This window comes from Dermacentor andersoni, chromosome 3 (genome assembly GCF_023375885.2).
Source record: "Dermacentor andersoni chromosome 3, qqDerAnde1_hic_scaffold, whole genome shotgun sequence".
Taxonomy (NCBI): Eukaryota; Metazoa; Arthropoda; class Arachnida; order Ixodida; family Ixodidae; genus Dermacentor; species Dermacentor andersoni.
Window position 1 is genome coordinate 4,424,401 of NC_092816.1, and position 20,012 is coordinate 4,444,412.

General features: G+C 50.4%; 1 protein-coding gene across 1 annotated transcript in view; it reads left to right on the plus strand.

The window, feature by feature from the left end:
* Positions 1-20,012, plus strand: part of Prp8 (pre-mRNA processing factor 8) — a 297,334-nt gene that overhangs the window by 152,221 nt on the left and 125,101 nt on the right. The window contains exon 17 of the mRNA XM_050169409.2: positions 6,805-7,424. Within this exon, the coding sequence (XP_050025366.1) occupies positions 6,805-7,424 (620 nt within the window). The remainder of the gene's footprint in view (positions 1-6,804; positions 7,425-20,012) is intronic.

Below are 20,012 nucleotides of genomic sequence, written 5' to 3' on the forward strand. Positions count from 1 at the left end.
TGGTAGTGTGCTGATCACAAAAATCAAACGAGTCAGAAACTTTCCCCAATCCTTCGTCATCACGAAAATAAATGCAGGCATGGCAGCATCATTCGTCTGTGGTAGTATCGTTTGAATGTACCAGTGCCCGACTGCGAACAGATGTAATCGCACCCGTGTGGACAATAAACGAGCGAGCATCTAGCGGTGACCCTTTGAGATATTAGAAGCCAGATAGACATCGGTTTTTACGAGCACAACCAACGGAAACAGCCTGCGAGACGAAATTGAAACTAACCACCGTGCACGCATGCGGATGCGCAAGCAGCTGCTAAAACACCAGCATAAGGAAGCCGTTGAATAAAGAAAAGAAAAAAGAAAACTTGTATCTGTTAGGTATGTGTTGTTCGTGTAAGCAGTGTGACCAAGTCAAGTGGGGGCTGGTGAGAGTGCTCACCGGGGTTTATTTGCTACTAAATTTATTCAGTGCAGGCAGGAGAGCGAACATGCTTGAGGAGGGTTCTGAGTGCACGTGTAACGAAGCTGCTGTCGGTGGGCGTGTGCAGTGACAGCAATCATTTGAACATGTGCGCCCGATGTGTTGGCTTTATCAAGCACGATACAGTATCCACACAGGTTGGGAGCACTTCCTAGCCAAGAAAGAGTTGAAAAATTGGCACGTTTTTTAAACATACAGATGGCACCATAATAATACAGCATTGACTATTTAGGACTTCTGATTTCGAAATATTTTTGATGAACACCGCATATAAGTGCTCTAAAGAATTTGTTGTATCTGTCAAGGTGGTGAAAAACATTGTGGAGATTACGCAACAATGGCATCTTTCAAGCCACAATATCTCCGGAACGGAGCAATCCAGCACTGCCATCTTGGTCTTGTCAGAGAGTGCACTTCTCCATTTTCAAATATGCTCCTTCAGCTATCTCCTCCCCACAGAAACAAGCTCCCTGAACGCAAATGATTGAAGGTCGTTTCAAAGTCGCCGATTGGCCGCGCGCACCACGCAACTCCAGCACGCTTCGCCATTGGTCGAGCGCTCACTGCTTGGGGGCATTGTCTACTTTTAGTATCTCATGAGCTCTCAACATCTTGACCACTGTAATCTTGATAAGTGACTTGCAGCGTCGTGCATGAAGAAACAAATCAGCTGCTGAATTGTCTTGGCATGGCTTACTAAGCTGAGACCGAAACTGCTGTAGCCACGAACCAGGCAGAGACGATGATGATGAGCAGGGATTTGCAGTAGCGCTACTTCGTGGGGCAGCAAGGAGGCTCCGTTCAAAACAAAAAATGGCGTTTAGCAAGTCGAACCATGCACCGGTCGGAGTGGAGTCGGTGCATGGTGCTTTCGATCGAGTTGGCTCAAGGAGACACAGCACCAAACGATATCTTTTGTTGCCAACGAGGTGTGCTGGTTAGGCGTAGCCGTCAGGGCTTTCCGGTGGCATGCCGCCACGGGAAGCCCGCCCTTGATATGTTTTAACCTGTAGACGATTACATGCAGATCGCACATGCGATCACACGCACGGTCTGAACTGACAGCAGCGCATGCAAAGTGGAGTTTGGTTTCTCAGACAATTAGCTGCGGCAACTACTGCGCACACCTACCAAATCTGTATGTGCGCACATTGGTAGGTACGGTGGAAGCTCACAAGTACACATTAAGCCTAATACCTCCAAACTAAATTTGTGGAACACTGCTTAAACTGGCAGCAGTCAAGGTGTCACGCTCGATAGCTGCACATCACGACGCGCATCACGATGGGTGCAGAGACTGAAGCCGTGTTCAGTGCAGAGCACACTGCCGATAAGCAGACGAGCAAAAGGCTTCCTTGTTTCCTAGGCGACCACTGCGTACCCGCATCGCGCTGCGACCATTTTCTTCGTTCATTCGTTTGCTCGCTCCTTGTCTCATGCTGCTCCTTCTCTGCATCGCCCTCATTGCTCTTCCCTCCCATCGGCCAGCACACCTTGTTGAGGAGCAGCACAAAGATGCGATTTGATGAAACATTACGTCTGCAAGTTTGTGGGAGATACGGGGTTCTCCTCCGTACTCTTGGGACAAAGGAACGACAACACAGTAGTGCAAACAATCACAAGGGCATTTATTGCACCTTTCATAGATCAATGCCAGCTAGCCGAGTTGCTATCCCCAAAACATGCCGATGGGCGCGCGACAAATCTAGAAGTCCGACTTACTGCGACCGCATTGCGAGCGAATATGTCCGCCCCATGCTGGATCCCAATGCCTGGTAGTTCGCGTGTACAGTCACGCCAACGGTGTCCAAGGCGGCCACGCGAGACGGTCTCGCAGAAGCATGGTCGGCGCGGCACGTCCGTCGCGCTCGCTTCCCGAACCCAAAGAGACCAAGCGCCTTCCTTTCGGCGCCCAAGTAACCTCGCCTGTCGGCGGCGTTAGCAGCGCAACACTAGCGCCATCTCTCGCACTGCGCTTCAACCACTCCGAGCGCCGCGGGCGCCAGGCCACGCGGCAGGCGAAGCCGCCTTGCAGGAGACGCGCTATGTGGGAAAAACATCAGAGGATGCGCGAGAGTCGCGCATCCCCACATCCCCCCAACCTTAAATCACTTCTTATTCCGGCGAAACATGTCACACGGTCTAACATTAACCCGTGCTTCGCGAACAAGGCAGTACATGCAACAGTGGCCGCGCTGAGGAAATGTCCGCACGCTGTCCATAGCATGCGAGCCGACTGTCCTTGGGTACACCGCTGGCGTCCGCCGGTCACAGCAGCAGCTTTACAGACTCGACGGCACGATTCCAGGCCAGGACTCCGGAAACGACGACGCAGTAATCGGTACGAGCAAGTGTCGCTCGCGCCGACGCGCCCTGCTGGCAAGAGCCGCCGTAGCTGTCGGTGACCGCTGGCTCCTTTGTCCGCCGCCAAGGGTTGTGAGCTGTATGCAGAAAGCCGCCGAAGTCGCTGCGCCGAACTGGCCACAGCATCACCATCGCCCGGGGTGACTCGATCGTAGTCCGGGGCAGCAGCGCAGACGATGTGCAGGTGACAGCAAGCCAGGGGTGACTCCAATCACGCTGCGTACACTCAAAACACTCGGCAAGCACTAAAGTAGTGCAAGGGAGAGGAATTCTGCATGCGCATTGCCCACGTGGTACGATGTTCAACTCGGCTAGCAAAAAAATCGGGCAGCTACTCAGATGCTAAGTTCACGTGAACGAAGCTCGCTTTCTTGAGTCGAACGAGTAATTTCAATTCGTGCGAGGCTAAATAGAATGAGGGAAGCAAATTGCAACGCCTCAACGCCACGGTCCACCAGGTTGTGTCCCTCCACGTGCGACAGGCAGCTTCGTAAAGCCTTAGGCCTAAATCGTCGCTACCCTGACAACAACCGGCATCCAAAGACAACACCCACAATGGGCGCAAAACAGGCAGCCGCGAGGAGACGTTAGCTCTGTGAGGTGGTCCTACTCCGCTCGGTGCACACAGCATCCGAGTTGACGGCGCCCACCGTCCCAGACGGTGTCGGAGCGCCCGGTGCCAGGCCGCAATACCAGTCAGCCCGTCGTGGCACCCGTGGCCCGCGGCCACCCGGCTCCCAGAGTCGCGACTTCATCCGAGTCAAGGAGATAGAAGAAGCTATTTACATAAGAAATTCGGACCACCCACGAGGCTTCCGTACTCACTCGCTTCAGGCTTGCCACTGCTCCGCGGGCGCTCAGCCTCGCTCTCCCAGAATGCAGACCACGTGGCTCTCGTACTGACGAATGTCATTAAAAAAAAACACTTGCGAAAAGGCTTAGCATGTTGACATGTTCAAACACACTACAGCCTCCGTCGCCTCACTCAAGAAAGCACGCCGCCGATGCTAGCGATCAAAATTCACGCTAGGCCTACGCTTCGGTTCAAACAAAGGTCTTGAACGAAGCAAAACTGTTAAATCTATCGTCCGATGCCCCAAGAGGTCCACGTTGGGCAGCCAGATGTGGGAGATACGGGGTTCTCCTCCGTACTCTTGGGACAAAGGAACGACAACACAGTAGTGCAAACAATCACAAGGGCATTTATTGCACCTTTCATAGATCAATGCCAGCTAGCCGAGTTGCTATCCCCAAAACATGCCGATGGGCGCGCGACAAATCTAGAAGTCCGACTTACTGCGACCGCATTGCGAGCGAATATGTTCGCCCCATGCTGGATCCCAACGCCTGGTAGTTCGCGTGTACAGTCACGCCAACGGTGTCCAAGGCGGCCACGCGAGACGGTCTCGCAGAAGCATGGTCGGCGCGGCACGTCCGTCGCGCTCGCTTCCCGAACCCAAAGAGACCAAGCGCCTTCCTTTCGGCGCCCAAGTAACCTCTCCTGTTGGCGGCGTTAGCAGCGCAACACTAGCGCCATCTCTGGCACTGCGCTTCAACCACTCCGAGCTCCGCGGGCGCCAGGCCACGCGGCAGGCGAAGCCGCCTTGCAGGAGACGCGCTATGCGGGAAAAACATCAGGGGACGCGCGAGAGTCGCGCATCCCACAAGTTGTAGATATGACATGTGAAGTAGTTAGTCAATAGAAAGTATCTCAGACCAGACACAATTGCGCTGTGAAATGCACGAAGTGAGATGTGGATGACTGCACTACTTGTGTAGTTTCTCGTGCTTAATAAAGGGAAAATCAGACATCCATCCGTGTGTAGCAATTGCTACAAAGGAAACCCATACGGGTTCCCTGAAAGAAAAGCCTCAGAGCTGAAGAAAAATTCGTCCTGGTCCGGGACTCGAACCCGGGACTACCGTCTTTCCGGGGCAGCCGCTCTACCATCTGAGCTAACCAGGTGGCTAGCAGATGGCAGGGCGAAGTCGAATTTGTCGACTTGCGGGCTTCTGCAGAACTACAACTTCAAACACTTACCTTTGCTTCGTGTTGTCGACAAATTCGACTTCGCCCTGCCATCTGCTAGCCGCCTGGTTAGCTCAGATGGTAGAGCGGCTGCCCCGGAAAGGCGGTAGTCCCGGGTTGGAGTCCCGGACCAGGACAAATTTTTCTTCAGCTCTGAGGCTTTTCTTTCGAGGAACCCGTATGGGTTTCCTTTGTAGCAATTGCTGCGAACGGGTGGATGTCTGGTTTTCCCTTTATTAACTAATTCTCTCCACCTTGCAGGTTTCCGCAGAACTACAACGTCAAACACTTTCTCGTGCTTAGTGCAGAAGCAGAAGCTTGATGTGGGGCGAGTTGGTATCAAGCACAGAAACTTGAGACAGACAGAAAACAGACGGAAGTCAAGAATCACACAGTCTCTCAGCCACTTCCCCCCTTCCCCTTCACCCTTTAAATAATGTTTACCACCACCACCACAAGCTCTTGTGTGTGTCTCACAGACCTACCAACTCTTCAGATTTTTTCATAAAATTTAATAATTTGGGCTCATTCTACAATTTTGCAAATGTATCAAGTGCTACAAAAAATAAGTTCTGTTTGTGAAAATGTAGAGAGAAATCGCGTGGAGACCGCAATGAAGTGACAAAGAGGCTGATTGAGTGATGCAAAGAGGGAGAAGGGAAATGAGCAATGAGGGGGAAGCGAACACGAGGGAAGTAAAAAAAAAAATTATGCAGAATCCATTGACATTCATTGTAAATTCAAGCTAATTTCTTGAACGAACAAACGAACAACAGTCGTCCCTGCTCTCCTTCCTGGCTGCTCATCCTGGCAACTTGGTTGCCCAAAAGCATGCGTGCTTTCCCTAGCTTCCAGTGACAGCCTCCCCAGCTCCTTATTCCCACCCATCTCCACAACTCGGTTGTGTCAGAAGTCATGTGCCACAGTATGCACAGGCCCTTTCCCTTGCCTTCCTGGAATGTACAAGTGAGCAAGCTAATGACAAACAGTCCCCCCCCCCCCCCCCCCCCAGTACTTCATCCTGCACCTACCCGCAACTCTGTTGCATGCGAACTTGTGTGCGCTCTTCCCGAGAGCACACGCCCTTTCCCTCAGCGCATTTCTTCGCTTTTCCTCCCCCAAGTACGACCACCTATCGTCAACCACTTACCAACGATGACAACTGCCAAAAGAGCCTAAAGGGCACGTAGGAGCCTAAGAAAGCTTTAAAAGACTAGAGCGACCCTGGAAACTCCTTGGAGCTTTCCGCATGAAAAAGGGTGCTCTCCCCATCCTAAAGGTTGACTCGGAGGGGACGGCACTGCGAAGAAGGTGCTCGAGGCTGCCGGCACTTTTCTCGCATCTGCCATTGGGTTCGCAGTTTTGCGCAGATCATCATATGAGACAGGAGATTTGTTATCTCACATCATATACTCGAAGTATTTAATGCATCGTCTCTCTGTGGAGTTCGTCAGAACTACACTAATCTGGTGTAAAATATGAGACGTCGCAAAATCGGAGGATGTAAACTGAGGCTTCCCCGTAGTTATGGAGGCAGCGAAACCGGCAGAAGTAAAGTCAGTTTGCTGTCAGTCTTCTGTTCCCAAATTTTGCTCCTGCTTGTGTGCTGCGTCTAAAGGGAATACTACATATGCCACAACAGGTGTGCACTCAGAGCAAAGTTTCTAACTGGTCAATCAATACTAGGCTTTATGGAGACTGGAGCAATGATTCATTTCAACTGTGTTTTAACAGTAGATTCTAAGTGGATACATAATAATGCGACTTTACTGAACTCTCATATTCATGAATTTTCAATAAATGTCAGTGTGCGAGTCCCCGTGTTGTCTTGTTTTGGTCCACATAGATTCAGTGCTGAACTTGTACCGTCAGACTGGGCTTTTTACTTGCTCAGAAAGGATAGAGTAGTGAATGAGTGTGGTCCTTTTTGCAGGTGGGCATAGAGTTTATGGACCTGTACAGCCACCTGATCCCTGTGTACGACGTGGAGCCCCTGGAGAAGATCACAGACGCTTACCTAGATCAGTATCTGTGGTATGAGGCAGACAAGCGACGCCTCTTTCCACCTTGGATCAAGCCAGCTGACTCGGAGCCACCACCCTTACTTGTGTACAAGTGGTGTCAGGGCATCAACAACCTGCAGGATGTGTGGGACACTGCTGAGGGTGAGTGTAATGTCATGCTCGAGTCACGTTTTGAGAAGATGTATGAGAAGATGGACCTGACACTGCTCAACCGACTCCTGCGCCTCATTGTGGATCACAACATCGCTGACTACATGACGGCCAAGAACAACGTTATCATCAACTACAAGGACATGAACCACACCAACTCGTATGGAATCATCCGTGGCCTGCAGTTCTCCTCCTTCATTGTCCAGTACTATGGACTGGTGCTGGATTTGCTTGTGCTGGGCCTGCAGCGGGCCTCCGAGATGGCAGGGCCCCCACAGGTGCCCAACGACTTCCTCTCCTTCCAGGACGTTGCCACGGAGACGGCACATCCTGTACGCCTCTACTCGCGCTACATCGACCGCATACACGTCTTCTTCAGGTATGGTTATTATTGGACCCTGTTTCTGTGCAGTGTTTGTAAATGTAGCCAACGTCCAAATTTTCCCTAGGGGCCATAATAATGTAAGAAAAATTGTGCAGTCCAAAAAAATTGGCTGAAGGCTTAGCTTGGTTAAGCCTGGAAGATTGCGAAAGCAATACCCTTGGCTGCGCCTTGGTTCGGCTGATGGTGTGGACATAGTTGCCCTTTGTTAAACTTATGGCTATACAGTCGAACACGGATATATCGAACCCACATATATAGAATTATTGTCTGTATCGAACTCGTAAATTATCCCCTTGAAAATTCTGTGTTAAAGTACAGCAATCCGTACGTTTATATCGAACGATATTGTTACCCGCCATTGGATATATAGAACGCCGCGCGATCTCGGTACTCGCTGCACCCGCGAGCTCCGCGCCTCCCACGAAATGCTCGGAAAATCTGAGAGCGAGAGGGAGGCTCGGACTGTACTCCCGCTGCGCACGCTCTCCGACTTGCGGAACTGCTTTTTTTTTTCCTCTCTCTCAAAGTCTCTCATCCTTCCCCCGCGTAACCATAGTGATCGGTTCGGAAAAGAGGAATGAAGGCGCCGGCGGCCTCCTCCTTTTGTCTTTTTTTTTTCTTGTTGCTTTTTCACGAGTTTTGCTCAGCCAACCACAGCTCGTGCATTTCGTACGTCGCTGTCGCCCTCGGAGGTGACCATCGCGAGCGGTTTGTTGGCGTAGGCTGCGCACGTGAGTTCTTGTGTTTTGTGCGCGTTCTTGTGTTTCGTGTTCATTATTGTTTTGCGTGAGTCTCACGACACGTGTGACTGGATCGTGGTGAGCTGACGCGGAAGCAATGGCCACAGCAAGCACAAGCAGCGTCAAGAAGCGCAAGAACCTTGACTTTGCGACAAAGCTGAAAGCCATTCAGCGTGTTGAGGCGGGCGAGAAAAGTGCGACGGTGGCAGATGACTTCGGGATTCCTCGGAGCACTCTAAGCACCTTGTTAAAAAACAAGGCGGACATAGTCGAAAGCGGCGGAGCAACGAACGTCGGGAGCTTGTCGTGTGCGCGCTCCTGCCCACGAGAAAGTTGAAAAGGCCCTCTATGCGTGGTTTTTAGAGGTGCGGGCTAAAAACATTCCGGTGGATGGCCCAATGCTAATGGCTAAAGCTAAATGGTTTGCCGCTGCACTCGGTGATGACAACTTCGCCGACAATACAGGGTGGCTGCAGAGGTTTAAGAACCGCCATAAGATAGTTGGCAAAACCATTTCTGGGGAAAGCGGAGCCGTCATCAGCCAGGATATCCAGCAGTGGATTTTGAACGAATGGCCGGAAATTTGCGCGAAGTTTTCACCCGCGGAAATCTTCAACGCCGACGAGACCGGGTTGTTTTGGCAGATGCTGCCAAGCAAGACGCTCGACGTCCGGGGCAGCACGTGTCACGGGGGCAAGATGAGCAAAGTCCGCGTGAGCGTTCTGCTCGCTGCAAACATGGATGGCTCTCAAAAGCTCCAGCCCTTTGTGATCGGTAAAGCAAGGGCACCGCGCTGCTTCAAAAACTGTAAGCAGCTCCCCGTTCGCTACGCCTTCAATAAGAAGGCGTGGATGACTCGTCAGCTGTTTATAGAATGGCTGCAAGCGTGGGACGCCGAACTGGGCAAGTCGGGGCGTCACGCTTGCCTTCTCGTCGACAATTGCTCGGCCCATCACACCACCTGCGAGCTCAAAAACATCGCGCTCAAGTTTCTGCCGGCAAACACGACAGCGAAGTTGCAGCCGCTCGACCAGGGCATCATTAAGTCGTTCAAAGTCGGCTACAGGAAGCGACTCATTGATAGGCTTTTGGTGAACCTCCGCATGGGCACCGAGCTTAAGGTTGACCTGCTGGGGGCCATTCAAATGATGACGGGCGCCTGGAGAGACGTGAAGCAGGATACCGTGGCCAACTGCTTCCGGAAGGCAGGCCTCGTGACGGCCAAACTTCCCGAAACCTGCGAAGACGGCGACGGCGACAACGAGTGCATGGACGACGCGTTTCGCGAGTTGTCGTCCCTTTTCCCGGCTGCCGTTCCAGCCGAAGTGTCTGCTGACGATTTTGTGAACGTTGACAGCAGTGTTCAGGCTGTTGCGAGCCTCGCCGACAAGGACATTGTAGCTGCAGTCGCAGGGACCCAGGCCGACAGCTCGAGTGGCGACGAAGATCGTCCGGACGAGGGGGCGGCTACACGCTCGTACTCCGCCGCTGAAGTGGCGGCCGCATTCAGCTTGATTCGCCGTTGTTGCGGCGACGTGGAAGGAACCGGGCTTTCGCACCTGAACAGCCTCGATAAGATCGAGGCTGGCGTCATTAATTTCATTTGCAAGGCGAAGAAGCAGACCAACATAAGCGATTTTTTTTCACGCAAATAAAGCATTACGTTGCGTCGTGTGTGCGGAAATAGTTGTCATTCTTGAATACGCCGATCGGTAGGTCATCGTCCGCCACAGGTAGTCTCTGGGCCTGTATTTTTTTATATCGAATTTTTAATATATCGAATTAATTCGTGATCCCCTTCGAGTTCGATATATCCGTGTTTCGACTGTACATCATCCGACATAGTGCAAGGCAGCGCGCCGACCACTGCGAGGAGCCGAGCAGTAGCCCCATTTATCCTCCTAGCGTGACGTCACACCAGCGAGTGCCCTCTCTCAGTAGCGCCGCAGCAGCGGCGCGCAAGGCTTCGCCTCCACCATCAATGCCGCGAGCTGGGGCCCCGTCTCTGTCTGGTGTGACGTCACACAGTCACGTGACACACAGCTGTGTAAGGAGGCGCCACGACCACCGATGGGCCGAAAGTGCGAGCAGTATTGCTTTCGCAATAAAAAATGAATGCATGCCACTGTACCCTAAGTGCTGCGACATATGCTACCGCTGTTACACTACACTTGTTACACTTGGGCGACACTTCAAAAACATGTTGCTGACGCAGTCTTCTTGCAGAGTCAACTCGCTCTTGCTCGTGGTGGCAGTGCATGCCTGACCGCACATACTTGTTTAAGGCGTGGTAACACTGGGTCGATATGAGACCGACAAGACGCTGACGCCGACGATGGATGACTATTCAGCACTGTCACTGAGACCATTTGGTCATAATAGGCCGACCACACAACAGACGGGTGGGAGTTGTCATACAGCGCGATGGGCTTTCTTGTCGACGGCACCAACAAAATCAATGTGCCGACAATGATAGCTTGATGGAACCCTACGCGATCAGCCGTTGAACCGACAACGCAATAGTAGCTGCAGCTCATTCACTTGTACGTATAATTATTTGCGCTCAAAATGCATTGACATGCCTTCGAAGTTGAAATGCACAAGCTTCAGTCCTCTCAAGCCATGCACGTGAAGTTTGAGCCAATGTTGATCCTGTTTAGCGAAGGTTCGGTTAGGCCTCACCCCGTCGAGTTCATGCACCCGCTACCGATGGACCTGAACTTAAAAAGTCAGGACGAAGGAAACCACTCTTGTAGTTAAGTTGTGGGATTTGACAACTACTCTTCACTTCGCACGGCACGTACACAATAAGCGGCAAGCAGCGACACAGCGCTGTGTCAACATCTTGTACTTTGGTCACTGTTCCCGATGCTGCCGGTCGCATTCGCGCAGATGGTGGGTCTGTGTGTGTTGTTATGCTGACACATTTCTTAATTCTATAGAAGCACTTTTTACCTCTGCGTCAAACGGGAAAGAAGAGACAGTGCATTCGGCTCAGCAGCATAAACTCGCTCAGTTACCAACGTTATCAGTGTCAGCAATGGCATCCACGTTTTTGCGAGATAACTACAGGGCCTATAAGTGACGGCTTATGTTGAGCACAGTTTTCCCTAATAATACTTTACGGAACGCGCAAACTTTAAGTACGATGAAGTTAAACAGAAGGGAGAATCAGTAGTAACAGCCCGTAATTTATGTGTGTCTGGATCACAGTTGCAGTTGTTTAACCCTTTCGCTGTCACGGACGTACCAGTACGTCGTCGCACTTCCCCCCCACAGTGTCACTGACGTACCAGTACGTTCTCTATCGCGCGTTCAAAATTTCGCGCCTGGGCGCAAAGCTGGCGCTCCCGGACTTGGCCATGCCATCTGTTGACTCTTCCTACAAGTTCGTATTTTCGCCCCGACCTGTGTTAGTACATGGATTGAAGAGTACGGTGCGACTGCCACGCCCCCCTCTCTTTTTGCTGAGTGGCGCGGTGGCTCCGCGTTTGCTGGATCATGCGTCGCGCGCGTGTGGTTATGGGTTCAAGGGTTGTTCTGCCATCTCCGCCGGTTTGAAGGTTTTTATTTTTCTTCTGTTGGTGCGTCTGCTACGGCGCATCAAGTTCAGGCGCACGCGTCGCCGTTGCCTCTCCGAAAAGAGTGACTCGATTACTGCTTTCGCTCTCTTCGCCGCACCCTCGCTTCCGACTTGCAGCAGTAAACGTGAAAACCTTCGAACTTTGTTTTAGCCTTTTTCCATCTCCCTCTTCTTGATCACACAACGTCCCATTTATCTTCGTTGCGTGGGCGACTGAAAGCGTATCTTCCCTGCGCGCGGTTACTTTCGGATAGCTGAGCGGCGCGAGATCTTCGTCTGTTCATTGGAGCGGTGACTCTTACGATTCAGAATACGAGCCAAGCTCGGATTTGGACTGGGACAGCGTCTAACGCGACGAAGAGATGAGTTCCGCATCATCAGATTCGGATGTTAAACGGATGTTATAGTCAGGCTGATGATGATGATGATGTTTACTAATAACAGCTGCAGAACATTGAAATGTGCATATTGCATTGACTATGTTATTTGTATACCAATCATAATCAAAAATAAATTGCTATGTTCATTCCCTGTTATGCTCGTTCCCTGAAACCAAGCAGACACTGGGGGTGCGTCACGGCCAGAAAGGTCTGACAGCGAAAGGGTTAAGTGGCTCAGCTGCTCATATTGACTCGTCTTGGGGTGGAACAATACAGCTGATATGCGCAGATATGTATGTTTTGCTACGTTTGGAGAATCAGCGATGTGCCGTTTCTACAATATCCGAAGCTACCGTATTTACACGATTGTAAGTCGACCCCCCCATATCGCGTGACAGGGGAAAGAAAGAGCATACCCGAGGGCGCATTCGATAACGAAAATTTATTAGTAGCTGACATGCTCACTGGACTACTTGTCTTCACTAGTGCTGCCATCGTTATCGTTGCTGTGGTCCCACAGCGCGTCGTCGTCCAGCGAAATTTTATATTTGGCAAACGACCGCACCACGACATCTTGTGGAACAGCAGCCCACGCCGAATGCACCCAACCACACGCAGCCGTCAGGGAGGCTCTTTTGACAGGTCCGGTTAGCGTAATTTCGCTATCTTCGGCCGCCAGCCACTCGTACTCACGGCGAGGTCCTTAATGACCATGTCGCACTTCACTAGCAGGGACCGATCACGCATTCCAGCGACGTGCGCCGCAAGCTTAGCCTACAGCTCCGGAAAGCGTCCAAACTTCGGCACGTGGGAAATTTCTCAATTGCCGTCACAGGTGAAAATTTCACTTCGCTGCAATCGCCACTCTCGCACCACTCGTTCAGAAACATCGAAATTTCGGCCCGCTGTGCAGTGATTTGTTCTTTCGGCGCAAAGGATGGCAGCCCCCTTGAACGCTGCTGTGAACGAGTGCCGAAGGATTAGTGGGCCTGGAGCACTCATGACGACTGAGAAAGCATAGAAGTAGCACGTAGCCGGCAGTCAAGTGGAACGTGTCAAACCACTGCCAATGCCTTTCAACAGAGAAAGAAAAACGCGCGCGCGGTGTCTGCTCTTCCATGAACTACCGATACTCCCCACAAGCGCCGCCGTTCTGACGGTGCCGCCGCAAATGGGAACAGTGGTGCTTCCATCAACTATCGACACCTCCCCCCCCCCCCCCCCATGAGTGTTGCGTGCACTGTGAAACTCTCAAAAATGTGGAAAAACCCTTCCAAAAAGAGAACAAACACGCGGGATAGCGAAAAGATGTGGGTAGGGCCATAGAGCAAACATAATGTTGTAACTACGTTGTAGCTCCCGTTGGTGTTGCATTTTTGGCGGTACCATGTTTTGGTTTCGATTGTAAGTCGACCCCCCCCACTTCAGATTTTCAAATTTAGAGAAAGTGATCGACTTCCAATCGTGTAAATACAGTAACAGCGATCTGAATCTGTAGATGTATATGTAAACAAATGCACCGCTTTGGCAAATTCGACGTGAAGGCTGCACTTGAAGGCTTCTTGAATATGCGAAATGTTTAGTGAATGTTTAAAAGGAATACAGAAAGCAATGTGCAAACGCAGACATCACCAGCAACGGCAGCCGTGTCGGAAGACGGTACTCGGCGTGCCTTTATCGGCCGCACTTTACCACAACAGCGCACTTGGGCCCGTTCACCCAGTATCAATGGGTGAACGACATGCTGCCCTGGAGAAACCATCAATAATCAATCGCAATCCACGAACCGCACAACCAATGTACGCTCAACATGGGCGCAGGTACACAAATCAACCAGTGAAATCCCTGGCACCCTTCCAAAACGTTTCTAGCGGCATGTGTCAGAGGTCAGCACAGGAACATGAAAGAGGCAGATTGGGATGAGGCAGCTAAATACTTGGTAAAGCGGCACCAGTGCGATCACTAGCGATGCACATTTTTAAGAGCTTGTAATAAGTTTCACACTTTACACAGAGCGCTTATATGTGTCACTTCATAATCGACCTTAGCTACTGTCGGCGGCTGATTTTTCGGACTTCAAGAACATGCTCGATTATTCGGTCTGCTTCTCGTCACTGCCATTCTCCCCATAGACCATAATGTATAACAACTGCCGAAAGTTCGGACACATTGCAACCTCTCGTCTGATTTGTCGGACACTCCTTGAGCCAACTCGATTGAGAGCACCATGCACCGACTCTGACCGGTGCACGGTTCGACTTGCTGAATGCCATTTTTGTTTTGAATGGAGCCTCTTCGCTGCCCCACGAAGTGGCGCTACTGCAAATCCCCACTCATCATCATCGTTTCTGTCTGGTTCGATAGAGTGGCTCCAGAAGTTCTGGTGTCAGCTTAGTAAGCCATGTCAAGACAATCCAGCAGCTGATTTGTTTCTTTCTTCGTGCACGATGCTGCGAGTAGGCCACATTTTTTGTTTGTGCGATTGGTGACGGCGTGATGGCATGGTGGTGTTTGCTTTGTTTGCTTTGTGTGCTTTGTCGAGGATGCGGTGATCCAACGCGGCATACGGAAACATTGCATCAAGTGTCTAATGGAACTGACAGTGCCCGCGTAGACTGCGCTGGTGAATGCCGGCAAGCGGGTGCCAGGAGACCTAGGATTTGTTGCCTTCCGATGTGCTCCCTACTGATGCCGAAAATCTTCTGCCGAGACCTGCGCAGTGGTTGCATTGCGATTCTGGACACCGTCTCATTTGACAGCTTCACAGGTGCTGACATTGCTGTACTGACATGAGAAGAACTCGATGACGGCGAGATCATTCGTCAGGTTTTTCTGCTGCACCGCCGGACGATGACTCAGAGTCGGAAGATGACGCACCGTGTGCTACGCTGCCATCGCATGCGGAACGTATAAAAGCAGTGACTGTGCTTTCAGCCGGCTATAGTAACCGTACGATATCCCCTCCAAGATTCAGGCTTATCTGATTGCGCGTAAATGGAACAGCGTGCAATGGCGCATTCCCGATTTCTTCAAGCCTACTGCCAAGCCCGAATAAGTGCATGGAAATAAAGGATTTCTTTTTTTTTTTTCTTTGTCTTTTTCGGGCACCTGTTTATTCTGACATTTCTGCAGTCCCCGTGAGGTCCGAATGAACGGTCGGCGACTGTACTGCAGCAATCGCTGCAATCAAAAAGTGCAAACTGAGGGTGCAAGTGGCAATGGAAGGCAAGTGCAGTGAGGGGACATGGACAAGGAGAGGCCAGGAGAGGTGGAATGTTTCTACTTTTATTTAGCTTATTCAGGGAGATTACACCCAATCACGTAATGTGAACTCGAGATGTCGAGGTACTTCTAGTGAGTCTAGGGAGTAATAAAGCGAAGTCAGTCACCTGCATAATCTTGGTTTGAGCTAGTTGGGGCTCTTACATTACCTAGAAATATTTTTAAATAAACCAGTGTAGTGTTCATTGAAGGGCAACTCCGGCGATTTTTCAATGTCAACGGATGTTGATGAAATTCTCTAGGTACGTTGCTCTGAATGCTTCCTTCATGTCCTCAAAAAAAAGCAGGTTTGTGAGTCGCACAGATATTTCACAAATAAATTAAATTTATAGCATCGAAACACCCCACCTTACCTCCTCCTCAGTTACAGGCCACATTGTATATGATGTCAGGAGTGTTCCATTCAGAGCATGCCGGGATCATGCAGACTACACTGTTGAGAGCGTTGAGGAGTTGACGATCGGGAGCTAGGGCATAGCGTGAGAAGTTGCTGTTGCAAGAAGTTGCATTCCCTGTAGACGGTCGAGAGATGGGAGGCAAGTGGCGTTGCATTGTTAGCTGCATGAAGTTCAGCCCTCGCCATCCTCGCACACAGTTTGAGCCGATGCCGATCGCGTTCAGCCGAGATTAAACTGACACTAAAGGCAAACATTAAGTCAAGCTAAAGTGATGGATTAGTGTTCAAGAATCTCTAAAGCGCCAATATCATCGCGAACAGGGCCTTAATAATCAAGAAATTGAGGTAAATGCAGGACATGATTGGAAACTCCCCAGGGAAATTCAGGTACCTGCCCGATGACGAAAGCACTCCTCAGTTAAATTCTATCACTAGTACGCAACCACTCGTTACACAAAACATCCTTGCATTGTATTATAAGACAAAATAAAATGCTACTTGTCCAGTTCTATTTTATGTTTAAGCAAAAGAACTCTTTGAAATTACCCTTGACAATGACACAGGCGGTCGAACAGTTTTGTTTCCTCTCGACTCCATGCCGCCCACGCTTACGCGTTTCAGTAGTTATCGCGTAGTGCTGCGCTGGTTTTGCCGGCTCATGAAACTCGCACAAACTGCAAGTAGGAGACAATTCAACTTCCATGTGATGTCGCGGGATGTCCAAATGGTCTACGCTACTTGGCCAAAAAGCAGCTGCAGTGGCGAATCTGCCACTCTGACTTTATCTGTCTTGGCGCAGTGCCACCGTCTGTCGAGCACCGTTTTATTCACCGACGGCAGCAAAGGGCGGTGATCGCATATGCAACGTCGCCACTCCCCTGGTTGGGCAGCTGGAGGTTTGAATTTCAGAAAAGGTATTCAGGCCCATCAGATGCAATTTTCTACAAAAGCTAAGTCTTTTCTTGCACGAAACAAGCATTGCGAGGTTTCTGGAATGGTATTTAAACAGTCCGCATCGACTTATTACTAGGGTTTAGTTTCCCTTTAAGCCTATATGTCACAGTCTTGTAGTTTGTGCGTCTACTGTGTGGGGAGATAAGGGGTTCTCCTCCGTACTCTTGGGACAAAGGAACGACAACAGTAGTGCAAACAATCACAAGGGCATTTATTGCACCTTTCATAGATCAATGCCAGCTAGCCGAGTTGCTATCCCCAAAACATGCCGATGGGCGCGCGACAAATCTAGAAGTCCGACTTACCGCGACCGCATTGCGAGCGAATATGTTCGCCCCATGCTGGATCCCAACGCCTGGTCGTTCGCGTGTTCGGTCACGCCAACGGTCGTGCGTTCGAAGGCGGCCACGCGAGGCGGTCTCGCAGAAGCATGGTCGCAGCGCGCGCGGAATGTCCACGCTGTTCGCCGGCCCGCCGGGAAAAGACCAAGCGTCTGTCCCTCGGCGCCCGAGTAACCCCGCCGCGACGGTGGCGCCATCTCTCGCACCGCGCTTGTACCACGCCGACCGCCAGGCCACGCGAGCCGTGCGGGGAAAACAGCATATCATGGGATGCGTGAGAGTCGCGCATCCCCACAACTGCTGGCAGACCTGAGAGACTGACCTCAAGCTAATTTAGCCATCAGGATGAAGAAAACTCCTTCTGTAGTTCAGTTTTGACCATGCGGATTTAAAATAAACCATTCCTCATTTTGTACAATGCACACACAAAAAGCGAGAAGCGACGACACGGAGCAGTATCGACATCGGTATGTTGCCGTTTTCGATGGAAAGCTGTCAGCCGTGCTCACCAGCACTTCCCTAAACTAAATGAGACTGCGAATATGGCTGTATTTTTATGTATTGTCATGCACACATACTATTTAGCTTCCTAGGTGTACTGCTTGCCTCGTTCAGCTGCCAATGGTGCCAATACTGGCATCGACATCAATACTGGCATTGGCGTTTCCGCAAGAGAATGAAGTGTTCTCTGAGTGAATGATCATATGTCTAAAGTCCTCATCTGTGTCTTCTTTACGGAACATATTGTGTGTATGAAGAGAATACAAAGAATGAGTAGGCAGCGTAAAAATGCTCTCGTACTACGGTCTCCTGCTCGCTCTTTTCGAATGTGTGGTTGCTCATATCAGCGCTATTCAGGGTGATGCAACGGTGCTGACATGCACAAAATCTGCCTGTATTGATATGTTCTGATATTAATTGATGTCACCAATGAGCGGCTAGCATTTTATCTGAAGCGAACGAGAAGTGGTCGCTGTACCTGCCGATGTAAACAAATGCACTAGACGGTGTTTTGGACTGTCAGGGGCATTCTTGCAGGATAGAGATGTGGAAAGTCATGCTCCACATCTTGCTGTGAGCAAGCGAAGTGCTTTTTTGAGAAGGGGTAAAACACCTAATATAGCAAGCAGCACTTATAAAATCAGTGGTTAGGGCTATCTTAGTCTTCATGTTGCAGCACAATATGTAGCGCATGGGGGCTGGCTCTTGTGGTGGCGGGTCGAATGCGAACGGTGATTTAAGGCTATTGAATTCGTTCAAATGATAATGGCTTTTCAGCCAGCCCCCTATTCTCGGCAAACAGTCGCATGGCAGATTCCTCGTTGGCGTTACGTATTCACCGTGCACGTGCGCAGTAGTGCTGCAGAAGTCCCGGGGGCGCCTTTTTTATACCTAATTATATAGAAACAAATATTCCTGCTATAAATGTGTAAATTCGTCTGCTTTGACTTTTCAATATTCGATACTTGCTAATCATATTCGACTCATATCTATAGTGTTTGATATCTGCCCACCTCCAAAAAAAGTGATTGTTTGCACCTACCAAAAAATGGGAATGACACTCAGCACCCCTGAAATTTTATTAGCATGCTTCAGATCAGAAGCGAATACACAAGCAGTACTTGTTTTTGTTTCACACAACTCTAAACATGGTGGCTTCTTTTGCATTGAATTTGCGTACACTTCAAGCTTGATGTTGCAGAAGATTTTGTTGCTGATGTACAAAATATACTTGGCATTTGTAATTGCGTGTTATGCCCACATTTTTTTTTTTTTATGCCTTCAAATTATAAGCACAATAGACGCTCGCCTTATTGCTTCTGTTGTGGAAAGGGTATTCTGCATTGGACAGTTTCTGGAAAACACACTGTGGTTTGCAGGTTGCCGTTTCCCAACCAGTCCACATGTTTATACAGTGCCACGAGTAACGAGAGGAGTAGAGAGCATGTGCAGCATGAGCAACGGGAGAGATTGCATGGACAGTGCAATGAACAAGTGAGCATGCTGTGGGGATCTAGCATCTCATAGGAGTACTAACCATAGGAGCAGTGGTCACCACATATGTTTCCCTAGCTATGTCGTGGCGCCACCTGCGTTCCCAACTGCATTCAGATGCATGAGTAAACTTCACCGGTGTTTGCGATGCCAGTGTATACGGGCGTGTTCCCGGTCCGAGCGAGGCTCTGATACGCAGTGTTGGCATTGCCTCCAACATTCGACCCAGCAGTGCTGACAGGCTCCAACGCAGGGTGCGTTCTCCCCTACAGATGCTTCCGCGGATATCAAGGAAACTGTACCGAGCAGAGGACTGTACTCTGTTGGCGACACTGAAGAGCACAGTGTAGCGAGGACACGGTGTAGCCACCGCATAGTGCCGCCTGCCTGTCTGAACTCGTAAAGTTGCAAGTGTCGCAGCTACTGTATGTATTCCCCAAGAAAGGAGGCACAGTAGTCGCTGCCTATGTTTCTGTACGTATCTGGTTGTGCCAACTGCATTCCTACCTGTTATTCCAGTGCACGAATAAACTTCACTTGCTGTTGCGACGCCAGTGTGCAAACGTGTGTCCCCGGTCAGAGCAGGGCTCTGCGGGTCCTCTCATGGCACAATGTTGGTGCTGCCTCTAACATTCGACAAAGAGCTCACGCGTACAGCCAACCCAATGCAACCCCGAAACGTCTAAGCACCAATTGTTATGAAACATTTTCGTCAGCCACTGACATCGTTCTCAGCATTTCAAGTCTAGTAGACTTGAAATCACTCCAGTGTCTACTTAGCCTCCTGCATGAGGCCAGTGGCATTGCTCAACACAACGATCAGTGCAGTTGGTAAACCAGCATCGTGCATATAAGCTTCGTGCTTTGGCATTGCCTTTTTGTCCAGTAGAGCAGTGATATCCAATGGGAA